Source organism: Hylaeus volcanicus, unplaced genomic scaffold (assembly GCF_026283585.1).
Source record: "Hylaeus volcanicus isolate JK05 unplaced genomic scaffold, UHH_iyHylVolc1.0_haploid 12172, whole genome shotgun sequence".
Taxonomy (NCBI): domain Eukaryota; kingdom Metazoa; phylum Arthropoda; class Insecta; order Hymenoptera; family Colletidae; genus Hylaeus; species Hylaeus volcanicus.
The window spans coordinates 17,297-40,064 of NW_026533129.1; the positions used below are offsets into that span (position 1 = coordinate 17,297).

The 22,768-nt window shown below is 38.4% G+C and overlaps 1 protein-coding gene and 2 long non-coding RNA genes across 5 annotated transcripts; 2 read left to right on the plus strand and 1 right to left on the minus strand.

Annotated features, from left to right (window-relative positions):
- The first annotated feature begins 1,394 nt into the window (after positions 1-1,394).
- Positions 1,395-4,421, plus strand: LOC128882747 (uncharacterized). Its single transcript, XR_008458532.1, has 3 exons — positions 1,395-2,043; positions 3,644-3,737; positions 3,816-4,421. It is a non-coding gene; the product is annotated as an uncharacterized LOC128882747 (long non-coding RNA).
- A 9,321-nt stretch (positions 4,422-13,742) lies between these two features.
- On the plus strand, positions 13,743-22,364 carry LOC128882741 (cleavage and polyadenylation specificity factor subunit 1). 2 transcript variants are annotated; one of them, XM_054134470.1, is made up of 20 exons: positions 13,743-14,057; positions 14,517-14,731; positions 14,859-15,166; positions 15,264-15,514; positions 15,595-15,776; positions 15,933-16,217; positions 16,287-16,460; positions 16,556-16,693; positions 16,771-16,920; positions 17,008-17,169; positions 17,243-17,478; positions 17,549-17,759; positions 19,711-19,877; positions 19,950-20,193; positions 20,606-20,791; positions 20,874-21,122; positions 21,194-21,523; positions 21,596-21,869; positions 21,973-22,093; positions 22,174-22,364. In XM_054134470.1, the coding sequence occupies exons 1-20, from the start codon at positions 13,889-13,891 to the stop codon at positions 22,358-22,360; spliced, it is 4,239 nt and encodes a 1,412-aa protein (XP_053990445.1). In that variant the 5' UTR covers positions 13,743-13,888; the 3' UTR covers positions 22,361-22,364. The 2 variants fall into 2 exon arrangements, with proteins under 2 accessions (XP_053990445.1, XP_053990444.1); XM_054134469.1 differs by having other exon boundaries at positions 13,744-14,057; positions 21,964-22,093.
- Positions 16,341-19,701, minus strand: LOC128882748 (uncharacterized). 2 transcript variants are annotated; one of them, XR_008458533.1, is made up of 5 exons: positions 19,325-19,701; positions 17,655-17,748; positions 17,307-17,504; positions 16,578-16,637; positions 16,341-16,474 (listed from the first exon to the last, which is right to left on the minus strand). It is a non-coding gene; the product is annotated as an uncharacterized LOC128882748 (long non-coding RNA). The 2 variants fall into 2 exon arrangements; XR_008458534.1 differs by lacking the exon at positions 19,325-19,701 and adding an exon at positions 18,223-18,300.
- Positions 22,365-22,768: the final 404 nt, after the last annotated feature.

The window sequence follows — 22,768 nt, forward strand, 5'->3', positions numbered from 1 at the left end:
GGTGTACGAGGATAAGGTATGATATTCTATTCGTATATGAGATTCTTATAAAGTATTCGGTAAGAACTTAATATTTGATACACGAATATAGGAATAATTAATGTTCGACTAATATATTATAATGCTAAAAATTGGGGTGGACAGACGGGTGACGTCACACTCTTTTGAGCTGCTTCCTTTTAATGCGGAACTCGACGCGCAGATCTTCAGCAATGGCTCTTCCCCTCTTCATAGCTCTTTGAAATCTCCTCCTGATGGAGTTAGCTTCTCTCCTTAGCAAGGCTATTTCAGGGGTCCACCATACTCTAGTGCGCCTTGAAACTGGTGCACTCCTTGTGGGTTCCATACTGCCCGCGCAAGCAGCTTCAAAGGCATATAACACCTTATCGATCTCCTCTTCAGTTAATGGGCCATCAGCCGGGACATCTGCCGTCATTTGATCCAGCGTGGCTAAGACAGACAGGCCCAGATCGCGACCAATATCTAAAAATAAATGGGAAATAAACCTCACATCGCTCCCTCCATAAAAGAGTATTAAGGGTGGGCACGTTCTTAGAAAAAGGGGGGCATCGCGCGCCCAGGGCTCTATTGAGACCCGACCACGTGATGACCCCTCGGAATAGGATCGTGCCCGAGGGCGAATTGCGGCAGCGAGTACTAAAAGGGTACAATACCATGTAATACATTTAATAATAATAATAAAAATCCGATTTTGAGACTAATAAGCCACGACTTCCCTTAGCAGGCTGAGAACCACTTGTGATTCAAGGCCAAGTGGCAATGCCCTTGAAATCACAGCGTAGGAAAATAGCACATGGCCTTGGCGATAGCGAACGGCCTTGATAGCGGACGGCATTGATAGCGTGTGACAGTCGGCCAAAATTTTTGGCCCCTCAAATTTTTCCTACATATATATATATTATTTTGCCCGACCAGACGCCTCGCAAGTGCACGCCGCTCTCGGAACACCTATAATTCTGAAATATTATACAAAACTTAGTTATAATCACGCATAGCATATCTAACGAGTTGAGAACCGCGTGCGAGAACCACTGCAATTCTCGGAATTCCTGGCATTGACGTCACGGGTTTTTGCCTCTTCTCGGAATCATCCAGAACAAAGGAAATTCCTCAACACGAACCACGGCGATTCTCGGAATTCCTGGCATTGACGTCACGGGTTTTTGCCTCTACTCGGAATCATTGAGAACAATGGAAATTCCCAAACGCAAGCCACCGCGATTCTCGGAATCGGCGTCACGGGGTTTTTGCGAGCGTTTTTGTCTCTTCTCGGAATCCTCGAGAACAAAGGAAATTCCTCGAGGCAAACGACGTGACATACGCATATAAATACCGTGGTTTCCTGCGACTCGCCCTCTTTTCGGTTTTGTCATTTGTACGCGCTAGTTGTCGGTGAATCGCTCTAACAAATCTTACACGTGGTCTACATTTTCGAATTTTCGCAAAAGAAACTTTGCTATTTCCGAGTATCTTTATTCCACGATTATTGTAAACTCGTTATTCCATATTATTGTAAATTCCGTTATTCTATATTGCAGTAAATTCTGTTTATCTCCGCGCACGTGGTTTCGCGTAATACAACCGATTGTAATTTCGGCTATCTCCGACCATAGTTTGTGCTCGTTTGACGTTGTCATTTATTACGACGACCGCAAGTTATTAGTTCTACGAATTTCTTATTACGCCCAGTTAATATTAGTATCTCGCTAGTCGAAAACGCGTGTAAGACGTATATTATGTTACTTAGATTTAGGAATTATTATTGTTATTGCGACGTGTAAAGTATCGGGGAATCGCCCCGGGTTTCTTATATAAAATTCACATAAGTGCCAGGAGCACATAATTATTGTTATTACGACTACTGTAAAGTATCGGGGAATCGCCCCAGGTTTCTTATATAAAATTCACATAAGTGCCAGGTGCACATAAATCTCGCCTATTCTTTTCTCGTCACGTTCACCCGCTATAATATTGGATAGTAACGTCACAATTCTGGGTACGACTGCTCTCCCAGTGTGTCAGGTACGTGGACTCCTCCTACAAATCTATAACATCATATTCACCCCATTTTTCCTCCCATCCCTTGGCGAAACTCGTTTTCTGCCGGGATCGAAATTTCCCCCTATCCAGACTCTTCACCGAAACCCTTATCGCTTCACCCCGCTTCTCAGAACTAAGACCCCCTCTCCGTTCCGATTCTGTGGCGAAACTAGTTTTCAGCTTGAATCAAACACCTTTTCTTAATTCCTAGGCGAAACCCGTTTTCTGCCGGTATTGAGATCTTCCCTACCATTCCGATTCTGTGGCGAAATCAGTTTTCAGTCTGAATCAATACCCTTGTTACGAATACAGAAACTCTCCGTTTTTAGAAGTTCGCGTTCATTAATTTTACTTTATCTACCCTTCTGGAATTTGGAGCTCGGTCTCAATGGAGTGCATCCTGCAGCTGCATCCTCTTAAGATCATTTTTGACTCGCGTTGCGTGGGATACTGTCTAATCTACCCTTTTCCCAGGGCACACAGCTGCCGACCTCAGAGCAACGAAAATCCTAACCGTCAAATTTCCTAATATGGAAATCACTGGCGGTTCCCCACCAACATTTAGGGGTATATAAACCCACAATTTTCGTTGCTCGGGGGCTAGTACGAAAGAGTTACTCGTTAGAGACACATTGATCGTCAGTAGAGTAGTACTCTAGTGAGATCGGGCTTCAGTTCCTTTCGATCATCGTTACCATATAGATCCGCGAAGACGGTTTTAAAATCTATTACGGCCATAAAAGTACTCTCGACCCCCGCATCGCCAGTGCGTCAACACCGCGCAACACTTAGGTAATCTTAACTTCATACACTAACCGCGACAACACGACACTGCACACTTGTAATTAGTGTAGTTATTTTTGAATATATACTTTTTGTGTAAACTTACAAGTCTGTAAGATCAATCATCAAACCTTTACTTTGAAATCACCAATCCTAGCCAGTGTAACGATCCCACAACGAAATAACTTTACCGCTCGAGTTATTATTCTATTAAATTAACAAGTTGCGAGGCTTTATTAACGACGCGTGTTACATTTTAACGATACGATTTAGTCATTGTGTACTCAACCCGAACTCCTAAACTTAACCTATCCTGCGGTTACCCTTTACTGGGAGATACCGATTCCTGCTAGCTATCTGACATCGCGCCAGAGTCGCTGCACTTTTTTCAACAACCTCACAGTTCGAACCTTACCCTACGGTTACCCTTTACTGGGAGATACCAATTCCCAGCAGCTACCTGACTTCGCGTCAGAGGCGTCTGTATTTGTCTCCAATAACCAAGGCAATCAAACACCTTAACCTACGGTTACCCCTCACTGGGAGATACCGATTCCTGCAACTATCTGACTTCGCGTCAGAGTCGTCTGCATTATCTACTCTATCCTCAAATCTTCGGCTCCATTGATACATACTAATGGATAAGAAAGTGAAATGTGTGTGGGAGGGGAGATTTGCTGTTTCAGCATTTTTTTTGTCCATCTGACAAAGAGTGGGGGTATTATATAAAAATGTCTAAACGCATTTTTTTCAATCTTTGTTCGCAACATCGTTTTATCGTCTCGTATTGAAACATCAGCGATGTGGTCCAATGCTGAAATCGCTCGAGCAACGTGAGTGAATCTTCCGAACAAGAAGTTCAACCAACCATTAACAAAGAAATTGTGCACACAGTAAGTTCTTTGACAACATATTGCAAAATATGCAGTCAAAATTCAATATCCTTTATAATTTTTTGTTTTTCTTGTCAGTGATAGCGATAATGTTCATTCGGAACGTGGAGTAATACGCGTGGTGCGTATACTGGGGAGGAGATATCCCCTGACGGATACATTCTACAAGTATCTCGATATCGGGGTTCGAATCGGTGGTTCCTGCGACGTAGAGCTGGCTATAGGAGACTCGTGGAAACGAAATTAAATTTTCTATGGATACGTGGAAAGGTCTACTACGAAAGAGGTATAACATTCTGCAGATTTTTATTGATACATCGGGAACCTCGAGCGAGCCGATAAGCATTAATGATGTAACAGTTAAATTCCGACAACTAAATGACCAAAAACTCGCAAAACTCTCAAATTCTACCGTCTCTATGTTCATGAGTGAAAAAACCGTACAAAAGTTGTTTGCTTTCGAGTATTGTATCGATCACATGTACAGTTGGCTGTCTGAAAACTTGTACCTGGTAGAATCTAAGTACAACAAGTTTATAGAAATAATACAAAATGCTGAAATTAAGGATTATGCAAAGGCAATTGTTGAACATGAAAATTTTGAGCATCATTCATTGATTGACTCTAAATTGTTAGCATTAGGTTTAGATATAATGGTGGAATACAGTTATCAATAAAAAGAATAGCTTGGATATGTGTCTTTCTTTCTAGCGCATTTCCGCCCATATCATATATTCATCCGGTGTAATGTTTTAAAGCACGTTCTTCAGTATTCTCATCGCCAATGAATGATGTCATCTCTACCGTTTCTTTAATATTTAGTCCTTGATAAATTGTATCGCGCAAATAAAAGATTTGCTGCCGGATTGTAATTTTCAAACTTTGCGTTTTTGGATCTTCTGCTCGAGACCATCGTCGCGAGACGTTCCTACCGATATCGTGCGCTGTATAAAGATTGTAATGTAATATTATATGTTGCACGGGGCATGAGTGCGAGGAAGAAAATACTCGGGCGCGAGAGAGAGGGAACCCGCGAGCCCGCAACGACGCCTCCACTCCTGCGCGCGAAGAGGACGGTTCTCCTCCCTTATGGCGTGCGCGCTTGCCTGCCGCGAAGACGACGAGCATCGTTTCCCCCTCCCTTACAGCATGCGCACTTATTTCGTTACATGTACCATTTGCGTGTTTCTTTTTTACCGATCACTGATAATTACCGACCGGTGGTGTCCCCCTTTATCTTAACGACCGTAGGTAATAATTGCATCCTACCTTACCGACCGTAGGTAATAATTAGCGACCCCCCACCACTCGTGCCCCCGCCCCCGCCCCCGCCCCTTGCCCTCGATTCCCCCTTCCCCCGCTCCCCCCTCGGAGCTCCTGAGGTAGAACCCGCCTATCTTTACTACTGACATCTCGAATTGCAATGATGTATATAATTCAAACAGTATTTAATTTATAATCAAACCAGCCTCGCGAAGCTCTTCTATGATTGACATAATTTCGTTGTCGTGACTTGTATGGCCGACCGCTCGTGATGACGATAGCAATCTCAGTCTATCTACTAATCATCAGTCATATCATCAGGCAACAACCCCAAGCACCCTCGTCCGTACTGTTGTCGCACGTTCTCTGAAGACGTACGCTTCAATTGTTTGAAACCGCTTCCTTCACGCTTGTTAAATAGCGGTGCAATAATTTTTTTATACTTGTATCCCCGGTTACCCATTATAGGATTGCTCGCCAAGTGAGCACACTTGTACGCGTTTGTAACGAGTAATATGTTCTTGCACGTCTGTAGATCGGCACTTGAGTACAACGCATCATCCGGTATTCGTTTAAATATTCATTCGTACAGACCACGAGTACCTCTGTACCTCGTACCGTTTATGATGATGTTGTCGTTGTTGTCCACATCAAAGTTAGAGTTACAAGCATTAACCCATTATTTTTAAAGTATACACCGTAAACGTTGTCTGTTTGTTTCTTACTGTCAACGAAGAAAAAGTTCAAGTATTCTCGTGACAGTGGTCCGAGATTTTCCGCTAAGAACTCATTCACATCTTTATGACTTTCAGGATTCTCAACGATTTCACGCATCGATGTTTGTCGCATTCATGTTTCGTAGTGGTTTAAAGTGGTTCGATAGGGATTCAAAGCGGTTCGATAGTGGTTTAAAGTGGTATCGTAGACGTTTTCCAAACAACTGACTCATCTACTGTACGACAAACTCGTTAAATCCTCGTCGATAAGGACCTTGATGCGTAGGACTATCCTTGTCTATAACCAAAAACCCATAGTTCCGTTGCCAACATTTCGCGCAAAGTTCGTTAAATTTTTGAAACGTTAAATCGGTGTTACATGATCATCATAAACGTGGCGAAAATTCATACTATCCTGTTTGAACAGGATCAGCAAATTGGTATTGTCGCGAATCAGGTGTTTCGGTATTCTCGCGTACGATTGACAAAGATACAGACAGTCTACATTCGAATGTCTACCCATGGGAAAATACTCTCTTATTACGTCCTGCTTGTCACATGCCACGTCATCAAATATAAATATAGAATTCGGTAAACCTTCGTTGGGTGGAACGTCATCGCTATTATTTGAGAAAGGCAAATATCTAATATTCTCCACGGATGGGAGCAGTGTTTCCAAATATTGATACTTTGGCTGTTGCAACGACTTTGAGAACACGTATACATTTTCGAATCGCACACCGTTCGGACTCTCCAGCAAGCTAATAACAACGTTGGTTTTTCCACAATTCGAGGGACCGCAGACTATACCATGTATAGTGTCGGGTAACAACGGTCCGTGTCTCTGAAAGCGTTGAACGGTGTCGTCGAACCTTCTGTCCGAAATTACTCGAATTTCGACAGGCTCTCGTATGAAACGCATATTGGTACCGCTGTTGACGTTGTTGCGACAATAAAAAGGGGCTAAAATGATGTCGCGGGTATTTATACAAGCGCCGTACAAACGTATCGCTTAGTGTGACAATGACTTTTGTACTGATCGATGGTGATACACTGTTTGATTTGACTACGGAGCAGCTGGAATACATACCAAAGATTGTACTCTTGAATCGTTTTGCTCGCGACATACATTACGTGTGGGACAAGCTACCGAGACATATCAGAGCCGATCCTAAAGTTCACTCTTATCGCAGATGCTTCTTACATTACAATCGGCCGGATCAACGTACGCACATTGACGGACCACCGCCCATGATCAAATACTGTTTTCTATGCATAAAAGGAGGGGAGCAGGACTATTGAACAAGGTGATAAACAAATTACCGTTTGAACTTCATATACCAGGATATCAATTTTGTGGGACGGGTACATATTTGCAAAAACATTTAGCTCGTGGTGATCGTGGTATCAATCCGCTGGACGCAGCCTGCAGACAACACGACCTCGCGTATTTGGAACGTAAAGATCTGGAAGACCGTCACGAGGCAGATCGAATTTTAGCCGATCAAGCGCGACAACGCATCGGAGCAAGGGGCGCGACTTTTGGTGAAAAAGCAGCAGCAGCGACGGTGTGGGTGGCCATGAAGGCTAAGACGAAACTCGGTATGGGACTTGAGGGAAAGAAGAGCGATAACGAGAAGAAGAAGAAAAAGAAACGAGTGTTACCCGTAGCAAAGCGTGGTGGTTTCCTCCCGTTCCTCCTTCCCGCCTTATCAGCCATAGGAGCGCTGACCGGTGGAGCGGCAGGTGTAGCTAAGGCTGTAAACGATGCCAAGGCTGCGCGGAAACAGCTGGAGGAGTAGCAACGTCATAATCGTGCTATGGAAGGTCGCGGAGTACATCTCGCACCGTACAAGCAGGGGCGAGGTTTGAAAAAGAAAAAAAAAACTTCGATCTACGAGAAAAAAAACAAAAAAATTAGGGAAAAAACCAATAACAAACATTCAACTAGAGAAACTTGGGAAGAAGAATATATCGTACTTTCGCGGGGTGTACATGCGTGATACTCTTACGACAAAGGTACGAGTCAATGAAAGCGGTATAGTTAACTTGGATAACAACGATGGGCCTGGTACACATTGGGTCGCATACGTGAAACGCGGTAGCAAGGTACGATACTTTGACAGTTTCGGGAATCTTCGTACACCTCGGGAACTGATTGATTACTTTGGGCAGAATGTAAAAACTGTATACAATAATACTCGGTTCCAGAATTTCAATCAAAGCATATGCGGTCAATTGTGTTTCAAGTTTCTTCAGGAAACCTCGATATAAACTTGTGATTTCTGATAGGTGCGCCCCATTATTAATTTCATCTTTACTAAACGAGGATGTCTCTAACATTTACCTTGACGGGTAAAAGCAGCGTGCTCTCGGTGACGTACTTTCCACCGATAGATTTGAGCGATGGACTGTATGAACTAGGTCTCATGGATTTCGCGACGTTTCACACGATACCCAACGTTGATTCGAGCAACAATCAATTTTATTTTGGAGAAGATGATGAAGAAATTGTGATTCCTGAAGGATCGTACGAATTGGAGGCGATCGATGAATACTTAAGACGTGAAATATTGAGAAGATATACTATCCCTCTAAGAATAATTCGTACGATGAATACCCTCTCATCGTGCGAGCAAACAACAACACTATGAAGAGCGAGATACATTGCTCGTATAGAATCGATTTTACGAAACCAAACAATGTGGGATCTCTGCTTGGATTTTCCCCGAACCGTGTTTTATCGTCCGATGTATGCGATGAGTCGGACTCACCCGTAAACATTACAAACGTTAACATGATTCGTATAGAGTGTAACGTAACTACGGGTTCTTACAGTAATGACAGACCTGTTCACACGATACACGAGTTTTCACCCAAAGTGCCTCCAGGATATAAGATTTCGGAAACGCCACCACGTGTCATTTATCTTCCAATCGTCACGCGATCAATAGATGATTTGACGATTCGTATCATAGATCAAAACGATCGCCTAATAGATTTTCGTGAAGAGGAAATTACCATCAGATTGTACGTACGACGACGAGACCAACGCTCTGCGTACGATTAAAAAGAGAGGGAGTAATATTATGCTAGTGTACGGTAACGTGATCAGTAAACCTAAAACCAGGACAAGCGTATCCGCGGTTCTTGATAACACCCTGAACCCACGTTCTGTCCTACCAAGAGGAAAAGAGCAAAAAGATACGAAGAAGAAGACACTGAGCGTGCAAAACAAGCGTTTTCTACAATCATTGGGATTCATCGTAAAGCAATAATGTCGGACATATTGGATATTGACGGTACACCTGTCTTTGACAATCGCATAACCAGCATAGAGACACACACCTATAATCCATATGCAAATACTAGACTTGGAAACAATGATGAGATAAGGATACCGATACAGTAGCAGGATCTGTACACGCTACCGTGTGAGAGTCACTTATACATCGAGGGAAAACTGAGTCTACTGGAGAAAAAACCGGAGGGAGTGAAGGAAAATGTTGTTCTTGATAACAACTGTGCTGCCTCTCTGTTTGATGAAATTCGATATGAAATGGATGGGGTTGAAATAGATCGTTGCAAAAATCCGGGAGTAACGACTGCGTTAAAGAATTATGTATCTATGTCTATTGAAAAAAGTAAAACGTTAGGTAATGCTGGCTGGTATCATAAGCAAAATGCTGCAAATCCAGATTTTAATTTTTGCGTGCCACTTGGTATGTTATACGGAATCCCTGGAGATTATAAACGCATCGTAATCAATGCGCGCCATGAATTGATTTTAATTCGATCGCGAAACGATGAAAACGCCCTGATTGGTCCTAGCGTTTTGAAACCTGTACTCAAATTGTTTAAAGTTCAATGGCGAATGCCTCACGTCGGTTTGGATGAATTGAACAAATTGGCTCTCTTACGTATTCTTGAAAGTGGTCGACTGATTTCGATGAGTTTCCGCTCCTGAGATCTGTATGAATATCCGTTATTACAAACAACCATGAAGCATACTTGTTCTGTGAAAACTGCAACACAATTGGAGAAACCGCGATTTGTGATATTCGCTATGCAAACCGATCGAAAGAACAAATTGGACAAAACATTTAATCACTTTGACAATTGTAAACTATCAAACATACGACTACATTTAAATTCAAAATCTTATCCATACGATGACTTGAATCTGGATTTTGATAAGAAAAAGTATGCGACACTTTACGATATGTACGCAAACTTTCGAAAATCATATTACGGATACGGTGAACCCCTGCTCGATATGTTAGAGTTTTTATCATGTGGTCCGTTTGCAGTCATAAATTGTTTGCGTCAGAACGAATCTCTAAAGAGTGTCACGACTGATGTTAGGATAGATTTCGAATGCAAAGATAACGTGCCGCTCAATACAACTGCTTACTACTTGATTATACACGATCGCACAGTCGAGTACGGCCGTCTGACGAATGTAGTACGCAGACTAAACTAATACAGTAAAAATCTCTGCTGAATGTTCAGTCTCTTCGAAACTGTCGATACAACAAAATGGCTCACCTAACGTTCGTAGACTTGCAAGGTTTCAAAACGGACTCGAATGATTTTATCATAAAAGAGGTGGCTGTCCTCACGCAAGGAAAAAAGTTATCGCATTGGATATTTGAACCTCCATTTGGATTGCATCGTCTAACGTCTAACGAAAAACGTGGTGTTTGGTGGTCAACGAAAAAACACCATGGAATCAGTTGGACGGATGGTTACGTACCCTACGCGAAGGCGAGCAGCCTGTTACGAACCGCGTTGGAATGCACTGACAGAATTTTAGTTAAAGGGTCGGAAAAGAAGAGATGGTTGTACAATTTAACTGGAATGGAAGTCTTCGATGTTGAAACGGATTTAGAAGACAGAGAAATACCGAAATTGTCTACAATGAGTGAAGGACATTACAGATGTACGTTTCACGATGGCGTTTGTGCCATGGAAAATGTGTTCAAAATATATACGCTATTTGATGTAGAAATGCAAACTGTTTTTGAAATATGAAATAAACATGACGTCATGGTACAGAAAAAAGAAATGCTGCATCATTAATAAATTCCTTAAATGATAAGGGGTGATGGAGGGGAGTGGATTCGATATAAAACGGAAATTTGCGATACAGCGGTTAGAAGATTGTTAGATTTTAACCAATTTAAATGTCAGTGATGTGGACTGCTGCTGAAGTTGCTCGAGGAACGGAGGAGAAATTTTTAGATGATAATTACACATTGCGTCCAGTTTCCAAGAAAATGCGTACATGATAAGATGTTCGTTTCCTCGATGTAAAACGTAGGAAAAATATGCATCATTCTTTTCATATTCTTTTCATTTACACAGTGAAACCAATGATTCGCCCGAATTGAAGTCGAGCCGCGGAGTACGTATTTTGGGACGGAGATATCCTTTGACGACTACCTGGTACAAGTATTTAGATATTGGAATAAGAATTGGTCGTCGCTGTGATGTGGAATTGGCTATTGGAGATAACCGCGGCAATGAAATCCAGTTTCCAATGTTTACCTGGAAAAAGCTATCGGAGAGAGATGGACATTTTACGGAACTTTGAAATGATCCGATACGTGTTTGCGATATAACGATTGAGTTTCGCTGCGTGGACGATGTTAAAGTCGCGAAACTCTCCACTTCCGTCAACGCCTTGTTCCTCACGGAAAAAATTAATTTCGAATACTGTATCAATCATATGTACACGTGGCTTTCCGAAAATACGTTTCTCGTCGAGCGCAGATATGAAACTTTTGTAAAATTAATACATAATGTAAAACCAAATGATACTGTAAGAATAATTACCGAAGATGAAAATTTTGAACGTCATTCATTGATTGATTCTGAATTGTTAGCCTTAGGGTTGAATGTAATTCAGCATGGTGATAAAATATAATGATGTATTTTCAATTGAATATTATTTCTTTCTTCATAAGCGCGAATCACTGGCGGCAGATGCTGGTAACACAGAACGTTTAGCTTGCAGTTTTTGACTTTGTCCCTGAGACAACGTATCGGTGTCTCGAATATTCCACGCATTCCTTCACGTATGTCCTTGAAATAGAGTATCCTGTATCCATGGTTCGATCGTGAGTCGGTATGGATATTTGATGATCTAATCTTCCGCGAATAATACATTTGCAAAGAATGCATTTCATTACGTATGACATTAAGATGGTAACACAGAACGTTTACCTTGCAGTTTTTAAATTTGTCCTCGACTCGCGAAACTTCGCGAATCTTTGCACGTGTCTTTGAAATAGATCCATTAGCGCACTTTTAAGGGGTGTGGGGAGAAGTTAAATGGCCCCTCGAAAAGGTGTTCAATCAAAAGTGGGCGGAGGTGGGGCCTTATTAACTAATTAAAAAACACGAAGAGGGGCAGCCAATTAAAAAACAAAATGGAGCCTTGAAGGGGGTGGTCAATCAAAAGTGACGTCACACTCCCCCACCCACGAAGCCCCGCCCCTCGCTTCCCCCACCAACAAGGCCCCACCCCTCGCTTCCCCCGTCCCCGCGCCGCCCTGAGATCTCACTGTTCCAGAATCGGCATACTTTACCTACTCATTAATTTTATTTGGACAAAAACTGGGTAAGACAATTATCGACAGTCTTACTAGGATTGCGAACACATGTGCGATTAGATACAGGTGCATCTCCCGCGGAATATGTTTACGGCACGACACTTAGAGTTCCCGGGGAATTTTGTCTTTCGGATGAGTACGCGCCAAATCCTCAAACTTTCGTGGAGGAATCCCGCGAGCACGTGCGTAATGTGAGACCCGTTCCAGTAGCACATAAACACAAGAAACGTGCATTCTTTTATAAAGAATTTCATACATGCTCCCATGTATTTTTAAAGACCGGAATGATTAAAAAACCCCTGGAACGACCGTATACTGGTCCACACAAAGTGCTAGAGAGAATCAGCGAGTAAAATTACAAAATTAACTCCAATGGTACACCGCGCGTAGTCACTACAGAACTATTGAAACCAGCGTACTTCGTTCCTGAAGATCTCACGACAGAGACTACAGCAGAAACGCTGATAGGTGAACCAAGTACCTCTACGCCAAAGACTTATGCGCGAAAGAAAGCGACAATTAACGTGGCGATGAACAAGACATATCAGATGTAGTTTATCGCAAGTAATATTATAGTTGCCGTCACCAGAGTCCATACCCGCTGGAGGACCAGTTTTTGTTCTTTCTTGTGCATCATTTCTCTGATTGGTGCCCTCATATTCCCACTCCCACACCCACGCGCATGCGCGTATCCTCTTGTGTTGTGGTGACGCGACGTCCCTGACGCCAAAATCGACCATTTGAGGCATTGTATATATTAAACACTGTTCCTTTCATATTCCATGAATTCCATCCATTTCACCGTACTTTTGTTTCACTCAGTATATTGATCACAGTCAATGAAGGGGGTTAGGAATCCGCGGAGTGGGATTATCGAGTTTCGATAAGTTCCTCCCACTACCTTCTAACCAGCGCGAAGCAGGTATGGACTCTGGTGACGGCAAGTATAAGTATGTAATCCGCTGCATTAGTTTGTAAGGTTGGCAAAATGTATAATTCCCTAAAGTATGTACAAAAAGGACAATAGGGGGGGAAACATTAGGGGGGGAGTGTGTGGGGATCAACCTTTACGACTACCCGAATAGTGGGGGAGAAACAATTGATGCGCGGGAGAATTGAAGACGGTAGAGAAACTATTCAGAGAGTAGAAACTGCGACACGTGGAACGTCTGCCGATAGAAATAAAGTTTTATTGTGTTTAATAACGATTTCGTTATTCCACCCCTACCGAAGAGAGTTGGAAGGGGGTACTGCATCATTGTGATCGACTCGTCCAGGGTGCAGAGCGCCCACATCACATGTTACACTAATACCCTCTGCAGGAGGGACAAGTAAATATTTCTTTAAGATCACAGGAGTGGGGATAGAGTCGGTCCACCTATCTTTCTTACACCGTGACCTTACCCATGTCAGTGAAATCCGCCAAAATCCCTATCCTCGCAAGCCGTGGCCGCAACACAACAAACTTCAAATCGTTATATTGTATCGAATTTTCTGTATACTAACTTGTACGGAATGTGACTTCAGTTTATAACGATTAAGAGTACAATTCGCAATGTATTCGATATGTAAAAGTACTCATCCTGCTACAGGAGTAGAACACGCTATTACATGTTATTTCTTTAATCGTTCAGAAAAATGTCTTGTTGTGGCCGGTGCAAATATTATCAGAGTATTTTGTTTAATACCAGACGTAGACATAACGAAAAGAGAAAAATATACAGGTATGTTTAGTTATCTGTTACTTAAAATTTGTTAATTATCTGTTTAAGTCAATTCTGTCTTATACTACTAATGTTTCTCTCTAGCGTGCTTTGAGTTAAGCATACTTCAACGTTCTTTTTCTTCAATAAATATTAATGAATTTTATAATAATTCTTAACTAAATAGAAATAAATCATTCGATGTTTCGACAGCGTAGATAAAAAATATTATTTGAGATATTCAACATATGCCTTACATACATGTATACAACTTGGTAGTTATTATATACCAGTCACTTAATACACCCTTCTAGTAATTATCGTCGATATAATTATTTTTATTTCCTATTACATTATCAAGTATATAATTTTGTTACCATCTATTTAAAAATCAAATAGTAAATTACAAAAGATATATATGTTCAAATATTTTTTAATTTGCAACTTTATATTGTTAAATGATTAATTTATTTTTTTCAGAATCACGTCCACCAAAAATGAAGTTGGAATGCTTATCTCAATACACATTACATGGAAATGTAATGTCAATGCAAGCCGTAGCTCTTGTTGGATCTCAAAGGGATTCTCTCCTGTTAAGCTTTCGTGATGCAAAATTATCAGTTGTAGAATATGATCAAGATACACATGATCTCAGAACAGTATCGTTACATTATTTCGAAGAAGAAGAAATCAGGGTAATTTTACTTTGAAGTATTTTTGAATATTTACAGTATAATATTTTATACATATAGTTTCATTTATAACATAAAATGAAACAAGTTTTTAGGAAAAGTAATAAAATACATTTATTTATTTCTTTAGGATGGATGGACAAATCATCATCATATTCCTATCGTTAGGGTAGATCCTGAAGGAAGATGTGCGGTAATGTTAATATATGGTCGAAAATTAGTTGTATTACCTTTTAAGAAAGATCCAAGTCTCGATGATGGAGATTTATTAGATAATTCAAAAGCATCATCTAATAAAATTCCTATATTGTCATCATATATGATAGTATTAAAATGTTTAGAGGAAAAAATGGACAATATAATAGATTTACAGTTTTTACATGGTTATTATGAACCAACATTGTTAATATTATACGAGCCAGTTAGGACATTTTCAGGGTAAGTTTAACATTTGTACAATTAATTACATTATATATACATTAACTTATTTCTGCAAGATCTTTGAATGAGTAACTAATACGATATAACATTGTAGACGTATCGCAGTCAGACAAGATACTTGTGCTATGGTTGCAATATCGCTAAACATTCAACAGAGAGTACATCCCATAATTTGGTCTGTATCAAACTTACCATTCGATTGTTATCAGGCAGTACCAGTGAAGAAACCACTTGGTGGGACTCTAATTATGGCGGTTAATTCTCTCATTTACTTAAATCAGAGCATACCACCTTACGGTGTTTCCTTAAATAACCTAGCAGAAACCAGTACAAATTTTCCATTAAGTTAGTATTAAATAATGTATTTAATGTATTCTTTATCCAAGATGAATAAGAATCTTTACCCACATGTTTTATAAATACAGAACCACAAGAGGGAGTAAAGATAAGCTTAGAAGGTTCCCAAGTTGCATTTATATCTTCAGATCGTTTAGTAATTTCTTTGAAGAGTGGAGAGTTGTATGTATTATCCTTGTTTGCTGATAGTATGCGTTCAGTGAGGGGCTTTCACTTTGATAAAGCTGCAGCAAGTGTTTTAACTTCATGTGTAAGTACATTTGAAAAATAAATTGTGTTTGATTTATATATATGAAATATGTATCAACAATGTGTAAACAGTGTATCATTCTGATTTTAATATGTCATTTCTACAATTTGAATGATATACTAGTTTATACATATGTGTGTAAAATTTAATTTATAGGTATGCATGTGTGAAGATAATTACCTCTTTCTTGGGTCACGTCTTGGTAATTCGCTTTTATTAAGATTTATCGAGAAAGAGTCAGAAAATTTGCAAAATACATATGAAAGCGAAATAACAATCGAAGAAGATGAAACCGAAGAAACTCCAGCAAAAAAGATAAAACAAGATTTTATAGGTGATTGGATGGCATCTGATGTACTAGATATAAAAGATCCAGAAGAGCTGGAGGTGTATGGAAGTGAAACACATACTTCCATCCAAATTACATCATATATATTTGAGGTATTTACATGTAAAAACACATTAGAATTTTTAAAAAATTTGTTTCATTATATAATTAAATCTTTGCAGGTATGTGATAGTTTATTAAATATTGGACCGTGCGGCAATATATCTATGGGTGAACCAGCTTTTTTATCTGAAGAATTTTCACACAGTCAAGACCCTGATGTTGAACTTGTCACAACTTCTGGATATGGTAAAAATGGTGCACTTTGTGTTCTTCAATGTGCGATTCGACCTCAGGTGATTGTTTCACGCTTTAATATTTAAATTAGTAATTTTACAATGTAATTATTCTAATATTGATCTAAGAAGAATATTATTTCATAATGAAACAGGTTGTAACTACATTCGAATTACCAGGATGTGAAGATATGTGGACAGTCATTGGCACATTAAATATCGATGAACAAGTAAGACCTGAAGCAGAAGGATCACATGCTTTTTTGATTTTAAGTCAAGAAGATTCAACTATGGTATCGTGTATTTTATACTTATTCGATAGTTTTGTTTCTAAATATAATATATGTTACTTAAATTATAATGTATGTAGATATTACAAACTGGCCAAGAAATTAATGAAGTGGATCAAAGTGGATTTAGCACACAGGGGAGCACAGTATTTGCTGGAAATCTTGGTGCAAATAGGTATATAGTGCAAGTCACTCAAATGGGTGTACGTCTTCTACAAGGAATTGAGCAGGTATCTATAGTATTAATACGGTAAATAACTACTTGTGCACATGCTTGTATAAAATCCTAGATATAGTTTCACGTATCATAATTATAGATTCAACACATGCCTATAGATCTTGGATGTCCAATTATACATGCAAGTTGTGCAGATCCTTATGTAACATTACTTTCTGAAGATGGACAAGTTATGTTATTGACTCTCAGAGAAGGGCGTGGAACTGCAAAATTGCACGCTCAAGCAGCTAATTTATTATTCGTAAGTTAATTACTTTATTGAAACATTTGCTACTTGTTATTTCTAATTTCAATTATCATCACTTAAATTTTAGCGCCCTCAAATAGAAGCATTATGTGGCTATAGAGATGTTAGTGGAATATTTACAACACAATTACCTGAAAATGTAGAAGACGAAGTACATGAAGAAGAACATAACATTGAAGAACCACCTATAGTTACTAATATCGACAACGAAGATGACCTTCTCTATGGCGATGCACCAGCCTTTCAAATGCCTGCACCATCAGTTGCTAAAGTATCCGAAGGAGCATCAAAAAAAGCTCCTTGGTAAATAGTTACTTTACAGTTGATTCCTTTATTAGAAATAATCGTTCTCCTAATTAATAATTGTTTACAGGTGGCAAAAACATTTACAAGAGATAAAACCAACATATTGGTTACTAGTATACAGAGATAGTGGAACACTAGAAATTTATTCTCTTCCTGATTTACGTTTATCTTACCTTATTCGTAATTTCGGATATGGACAATATGTATTACATGACAGTATGGAGTCTACAACGCTACAAACAGCAACTGTTAACGAAGTTCCCAATCCTGAAATGCAGGTATTGCAAATTAATTAAATGATTTTAAAAGTATAAATATATAATTTGTTTGGTATATTCAAGACAAATATTGTGGCATATACATGAAATATCATTCAAGGTCATTTCAATGGCTTGAAGTTTTCTTCTTCACTGCACGTCTAGAAAATGTTTCTTATCTTCTAAATTCAAAAAGATGGGTTTGAATGCTATTGACATTAATGTTTACAAACACAGAATATCTGCTAGCACAACGAATTCGAGTACTAATACTATTGATATTCATGTTGCAAGTTCTAGTTCTAATTCCTTCGAAGTGGTGAGTAGGTAGATACTACAAGCGTTCTTCATTTTGATAACGATTAATTTTACGATGGCTGATTATACGCCTAGTGAAATTGTTGATATGATTTTGGTTTTGGTAGAATGTCAACGAAATTATAAGCAAGCTGTCCGAGTGTATCAGGAAAGATTTCCGGATTACCAGAACAAGTAGCTTTGTTATTAGAAATTATGATATTCGGGCTCGGAAAGGATTTTTGCATTGAAATCGTCGTGGCTATCGTTCAGAAATATCGGAACTTGTAACGCTAGTAACGGTAGCAGCAGATCCTCATACTAGCACTCGGGTCATAGAAAACAGTGTCGGCGTATCACGATTTACGGTGTCAAGAATCCTTCGACGATATCATTTTCACCCGTATCACATTTCTTTACATCAAGCATTACGTGATGCCGATTATTGTGCCAGATTGAAATTTTGCCAATGGTCTCAGCGTAGGATAATGCGTGATCCTTTATTTTTCTCCTATGTGCTATTTTTGGATGAAAGAACTTTCAAAAACACGGGAGAAGTGAATCGTCACAATTTCCACTATTGATGTGATGAAGACCCTCACTGGCATCGAGCAATTGAACATCAGCGTTTAATGGTCTCTAAATGTTTGGTGTGACATTATTGGTGGCTATTTAGTTGATCCATATTTTTTTAGTGGTACACTAACTGGAGAACGATACAATAATTTTCTTCGTAATGAGTTGCAAATCCTTTTAGAAGACATTCCAGTGCCCACCAGAGTGCGTATGTGGTTTCAGCATGACGGTGCTCCAGCTTATTACGATCGCCGCATTCAACAATCTTTGAATGAAATGTTTCCTAGATGCTGGATAGGTAGAGAAAGTCCGATACCTTTTCCACCAAGGTCACTAGATTTAACATCTTTGTATTTTTACTTCGGGTTACATAAAAGATAAAGTTTATGTGGAATAGCCAACACCAGCCGAAAATATGAAGGCTCGAATAATAAATGCTTGCAGGCAAATTGCTAGGGACACTTTAGAACAAGTTGAACTGTCATTTAGAAATAGAATCAGGTGCTGGATAAATGTTCAAGGTCGTACTTTTGAATTTAGAAGATAAGAAACATTTTCTGGACATGCAGCGAAGAAGAAAACTTCAAGCCATTGAAATGACTTTGAATTACATTTCAAGGTCAATATAATGTAGATCAATGGATTTGTCTTGAGGTAAGCTATGTGTCTGGCGTGAAAAAAACTGCGTTTCCGTTTAAAAAAACAAAGGTCACCTTGAAATCTCGAAGGCGCCTCCACTCAGAAAAAATCAGTGTACACCATTGAATGTCCCCCTTCAGATAGAGCATATTTCGTTTAAAAATTTTTTTTGATGAATATTTTGCGAGATAATCGCGTGGAAAGATTATAATGAGACACCCTGTGTAGTTCAAATAAGCACTGTTCATTTATGTAGGTAAACATTTGTACTCTTAATGTAGGGTCTCTTTGGAACAGAAACATTAATTATTAATTTCTGCTATCCTCTGATTAAGAATTAAAACATTATATAAATAAGTGCATTATGTTCGTTTGAACTAAGTATAGTATAATATTGGAATGGCTTGTATATCAATTAAAGTATCAAGTACATCTTTTATACAAAAATATATTGTTACAGGTGCGTGAAATTTTAATGGTAGCATTAGGTCATCACGGAAGTAGACCAATGCTTTTAGTAAGACTAGATTCTGGACTTCAAATTTATCAAGCATATAGATATCCAAAGGGTCATTTAAAATTAAGATTTAAGAAATTAGATCATGGCATAATACCAGGACATTTAAAGTATAGAATTTGTTTCTTAAACTGTATAATTTTTAATTTTTGCATACTATAAATTAGTATTTTATTTTATAGGTCAGTACCTAAAGACGAAGATATGCCTTCAATGAATGAAACTCGACATTGTATGATGCGTTACTTTAGTAACATTGCTGGATACAATGGTGTATTTATTTGTAGTGATTATCCGCATTGGATATTTCTCACGGGACGAGGTGAATTACGCACTCACCCAATGGGTATCGATGGCCCCGTTACATCCTTTGCACCTTTTAATAACATAAACTGTCCTCAAGGTTTCCTCTATTTCAACAGTAAGGTATCATCGTGTTTATGTTTGTTTTATTTTCATAATTGTTATTGCGTATGGTGTGGTATTACTTCGTATGTTTATGAAGGTTTTCATGAACATGTTCGTGAAAAATGCTTAATGTGTATAAAAAAGAAATTATCTTATAAGGAGATGCATGTACTTTACCAATTCTGTTCAATTACGTGTCAAACATTATATTTTATAGTGGATCAGTTTCTATGTTTTTTTCCTTATGAGGTTATAATGTCGGAATATTAATAAACACATGAAGTAATGATATCACCGTCCTAGAACCATTGTCTATATTTCTTGTTTATAAGTTATGGTAACTATATGCATTCTTGCGTTGTCGTTATCGTTACAACTACTATTGTTAAAGTTCAAATGAAATGTAAATATTCATGTTTTAATTTTTTAGGAAGAATTAAGGATATGCGTTTTACCAACCCATTTATCATACGATGCGCCATGGCCTGTTAGGAAAGTACCATTACGATGCACGCCACATTTTGTCACATATCATCTTGAAAGTAAAACTTATTGTGTCATAACGAGTATAGCCGAACCACTTAAGAGTTACTATAGATTCAACGGCGAAGATAAAGTATGAACTTAGGAAATAACAATGATATTTTTAAAATGGTCGTAGCAACGTTACTACTTTAATTTTCTTCTTTTTGCTTTAGGAATTCACAGAAGAAGAACGATCAGAAAGATTTATTTATCCCTCTCAAGAACAATTTTCGATAGTGTTGTTCTCGCCTGTTTCATGGGAAACTATTCCTAATACTAAAATTGAACTAGATCAATGGGAACATGCCACTTGTTTAAAAAATGTGTCTTTAGCTTACGAAGGAACACGATCTGGTTTAAAGGGTTACATAGTAGTGGGAACGAATTATAACTATGGCGAAGATATTACAAGCAGAGGAAGGGTACACCTTACTTATATTAAATATACTACGTTTAATACGATTACGATTTCAGTTTTGAAATTCTTTTCCAGATCCTCATATTTGATATAATCGAAGTTGTACCCGAACCTGGCCAACCATTAACGAAAAATAGATTCAAGCAGATTTATGCAAAAGAACAGAAAGGTCCGATAACTGCTATCACGCAAGTATCAGGGTTTTTAGTCTCAGCTGTTGGACAAAAAATATATATTTGGCAATTAAAGGATAATGACCTTGTCGGAGTTGCTTTTATAGATACACAAATTTACATTCACCAAATGTTAAGCATTAAAAGCTTAATTTTAATAGCCGATGTATATAAATCAATTAGTTTATTACGATTTCAAGAAGAGTATAGAACACTATCTCTTGTCAGTAGGGTAAGTGTAAGTTCGCTAGCAGTAGCACGTTCTTACTCTAGAAAAATATTAAAAACAGAAATACTTTTTCAGGATTTTAGACCAGCAGAAGTATATACTATTGAATACTTGATTGATAACACAAATTTAGGATTTCTTGTGGCTGACGGCGAAAGCAATATAGCTTTATTTATGTATCAACCAGAGTCGAGAGAAAGCCTTGGAGGACAAAAGTTAATTAGAAAAGCTGATTTCCACTTAGGCCAGAAAATAAATACGTTCTTCCGTATAAAAAGCAGACTTTCGGATCCCGCAAACGATAAGAAACACTTTTCTGGTGCGGACAAAAGACACGTAACCATGTATGGTAAGCTTAAAAGTTTAAAGTTTAAAAAGTCATGAAAAAAATAATTGCGAGCTCAATTTGCAAGTAAAATTATATTAATTGTATTTTGTATTAGCAACTTTAGATGGAAGTCTTGGTTATATTTTACCTGTGCCAGAAAAAACATATCGACGGTTACTTATGTTACAAAATGTGTTGGTAACACATATTTGTCACATTGCTGGATTAAATCCCAAAGCTTATCGGTAATTATCTTGCTGCTTGGTATTCATAAAGCATATATTAAGATCAAAGTTATCTTCTGTAATTATTTTTCCCTTTTCAGTACGTACAAAAGTTACGTCCGAACTCAGGGAAATCCTGCAAGGGGAATTATCGATGGTGACTTAGTTTGGCGATATCTTTATTTACCAAATAATGAAAAAATAGATGTAGCCAAGAAGATTGGAACGCGTGTGCAAGAAATAATAGAAGATCTTACAGAAATAGATCGACAAACGGCTCATTTTTAAAATTGTGCCTTTCCGTCATTCATGCAACAAAAAATATTTTCTTAAAAAATACTTCCGAATAGCGAAATATTTTATTCAAAGAATATTTTTTCTGCTTTAAATAAAAATAACTTCTCGTGTGTATTTTTTTGCATCAAACATACATTTAATAATAGCAAGAATAATATTTGGTATTTTTCAAAAAATGTGAAAACCTGAAGTGTGAATAGAAACTAATATGAACAATATAGATATATGTATGTCAATTAGATTGAATTTTGTACAGATTAAAAATTTATTGTCGATTATTTTACTTGCTAAATTCACAAGTTATTTTTTATCACGGAAACGTACATAATATTAATTTAAAACGTAAGCTATTATAAAGACTGAAATATTTTAACTCTTTTTCGAGATCTATATAGACTA

Bases quoted from the DNA above. Each gene is read 5' to 3' on its own strand.
- LOC128882741 (XM_054134469.1), top strand. From the start codon at position 13,889: ATGTATTCGATATGTAAAAGTACTCATCCTGCTACAGGAGTAGAACAC. The intron at 17,170-17,242 runs GTAAGTTAATTA...CTTAAATTTTAG, and splicing joins AAGCAGCTAATTTATTATTC to CGCCCTCAAATAGAAGCATT. The intron at 21,870-21,963 runs GTAAGCTTAAAA...ATTTTGTATTAG, and splicing joins AAGACACGTAACCATGTATG to CAACTTTAGATGGAAGTCTT.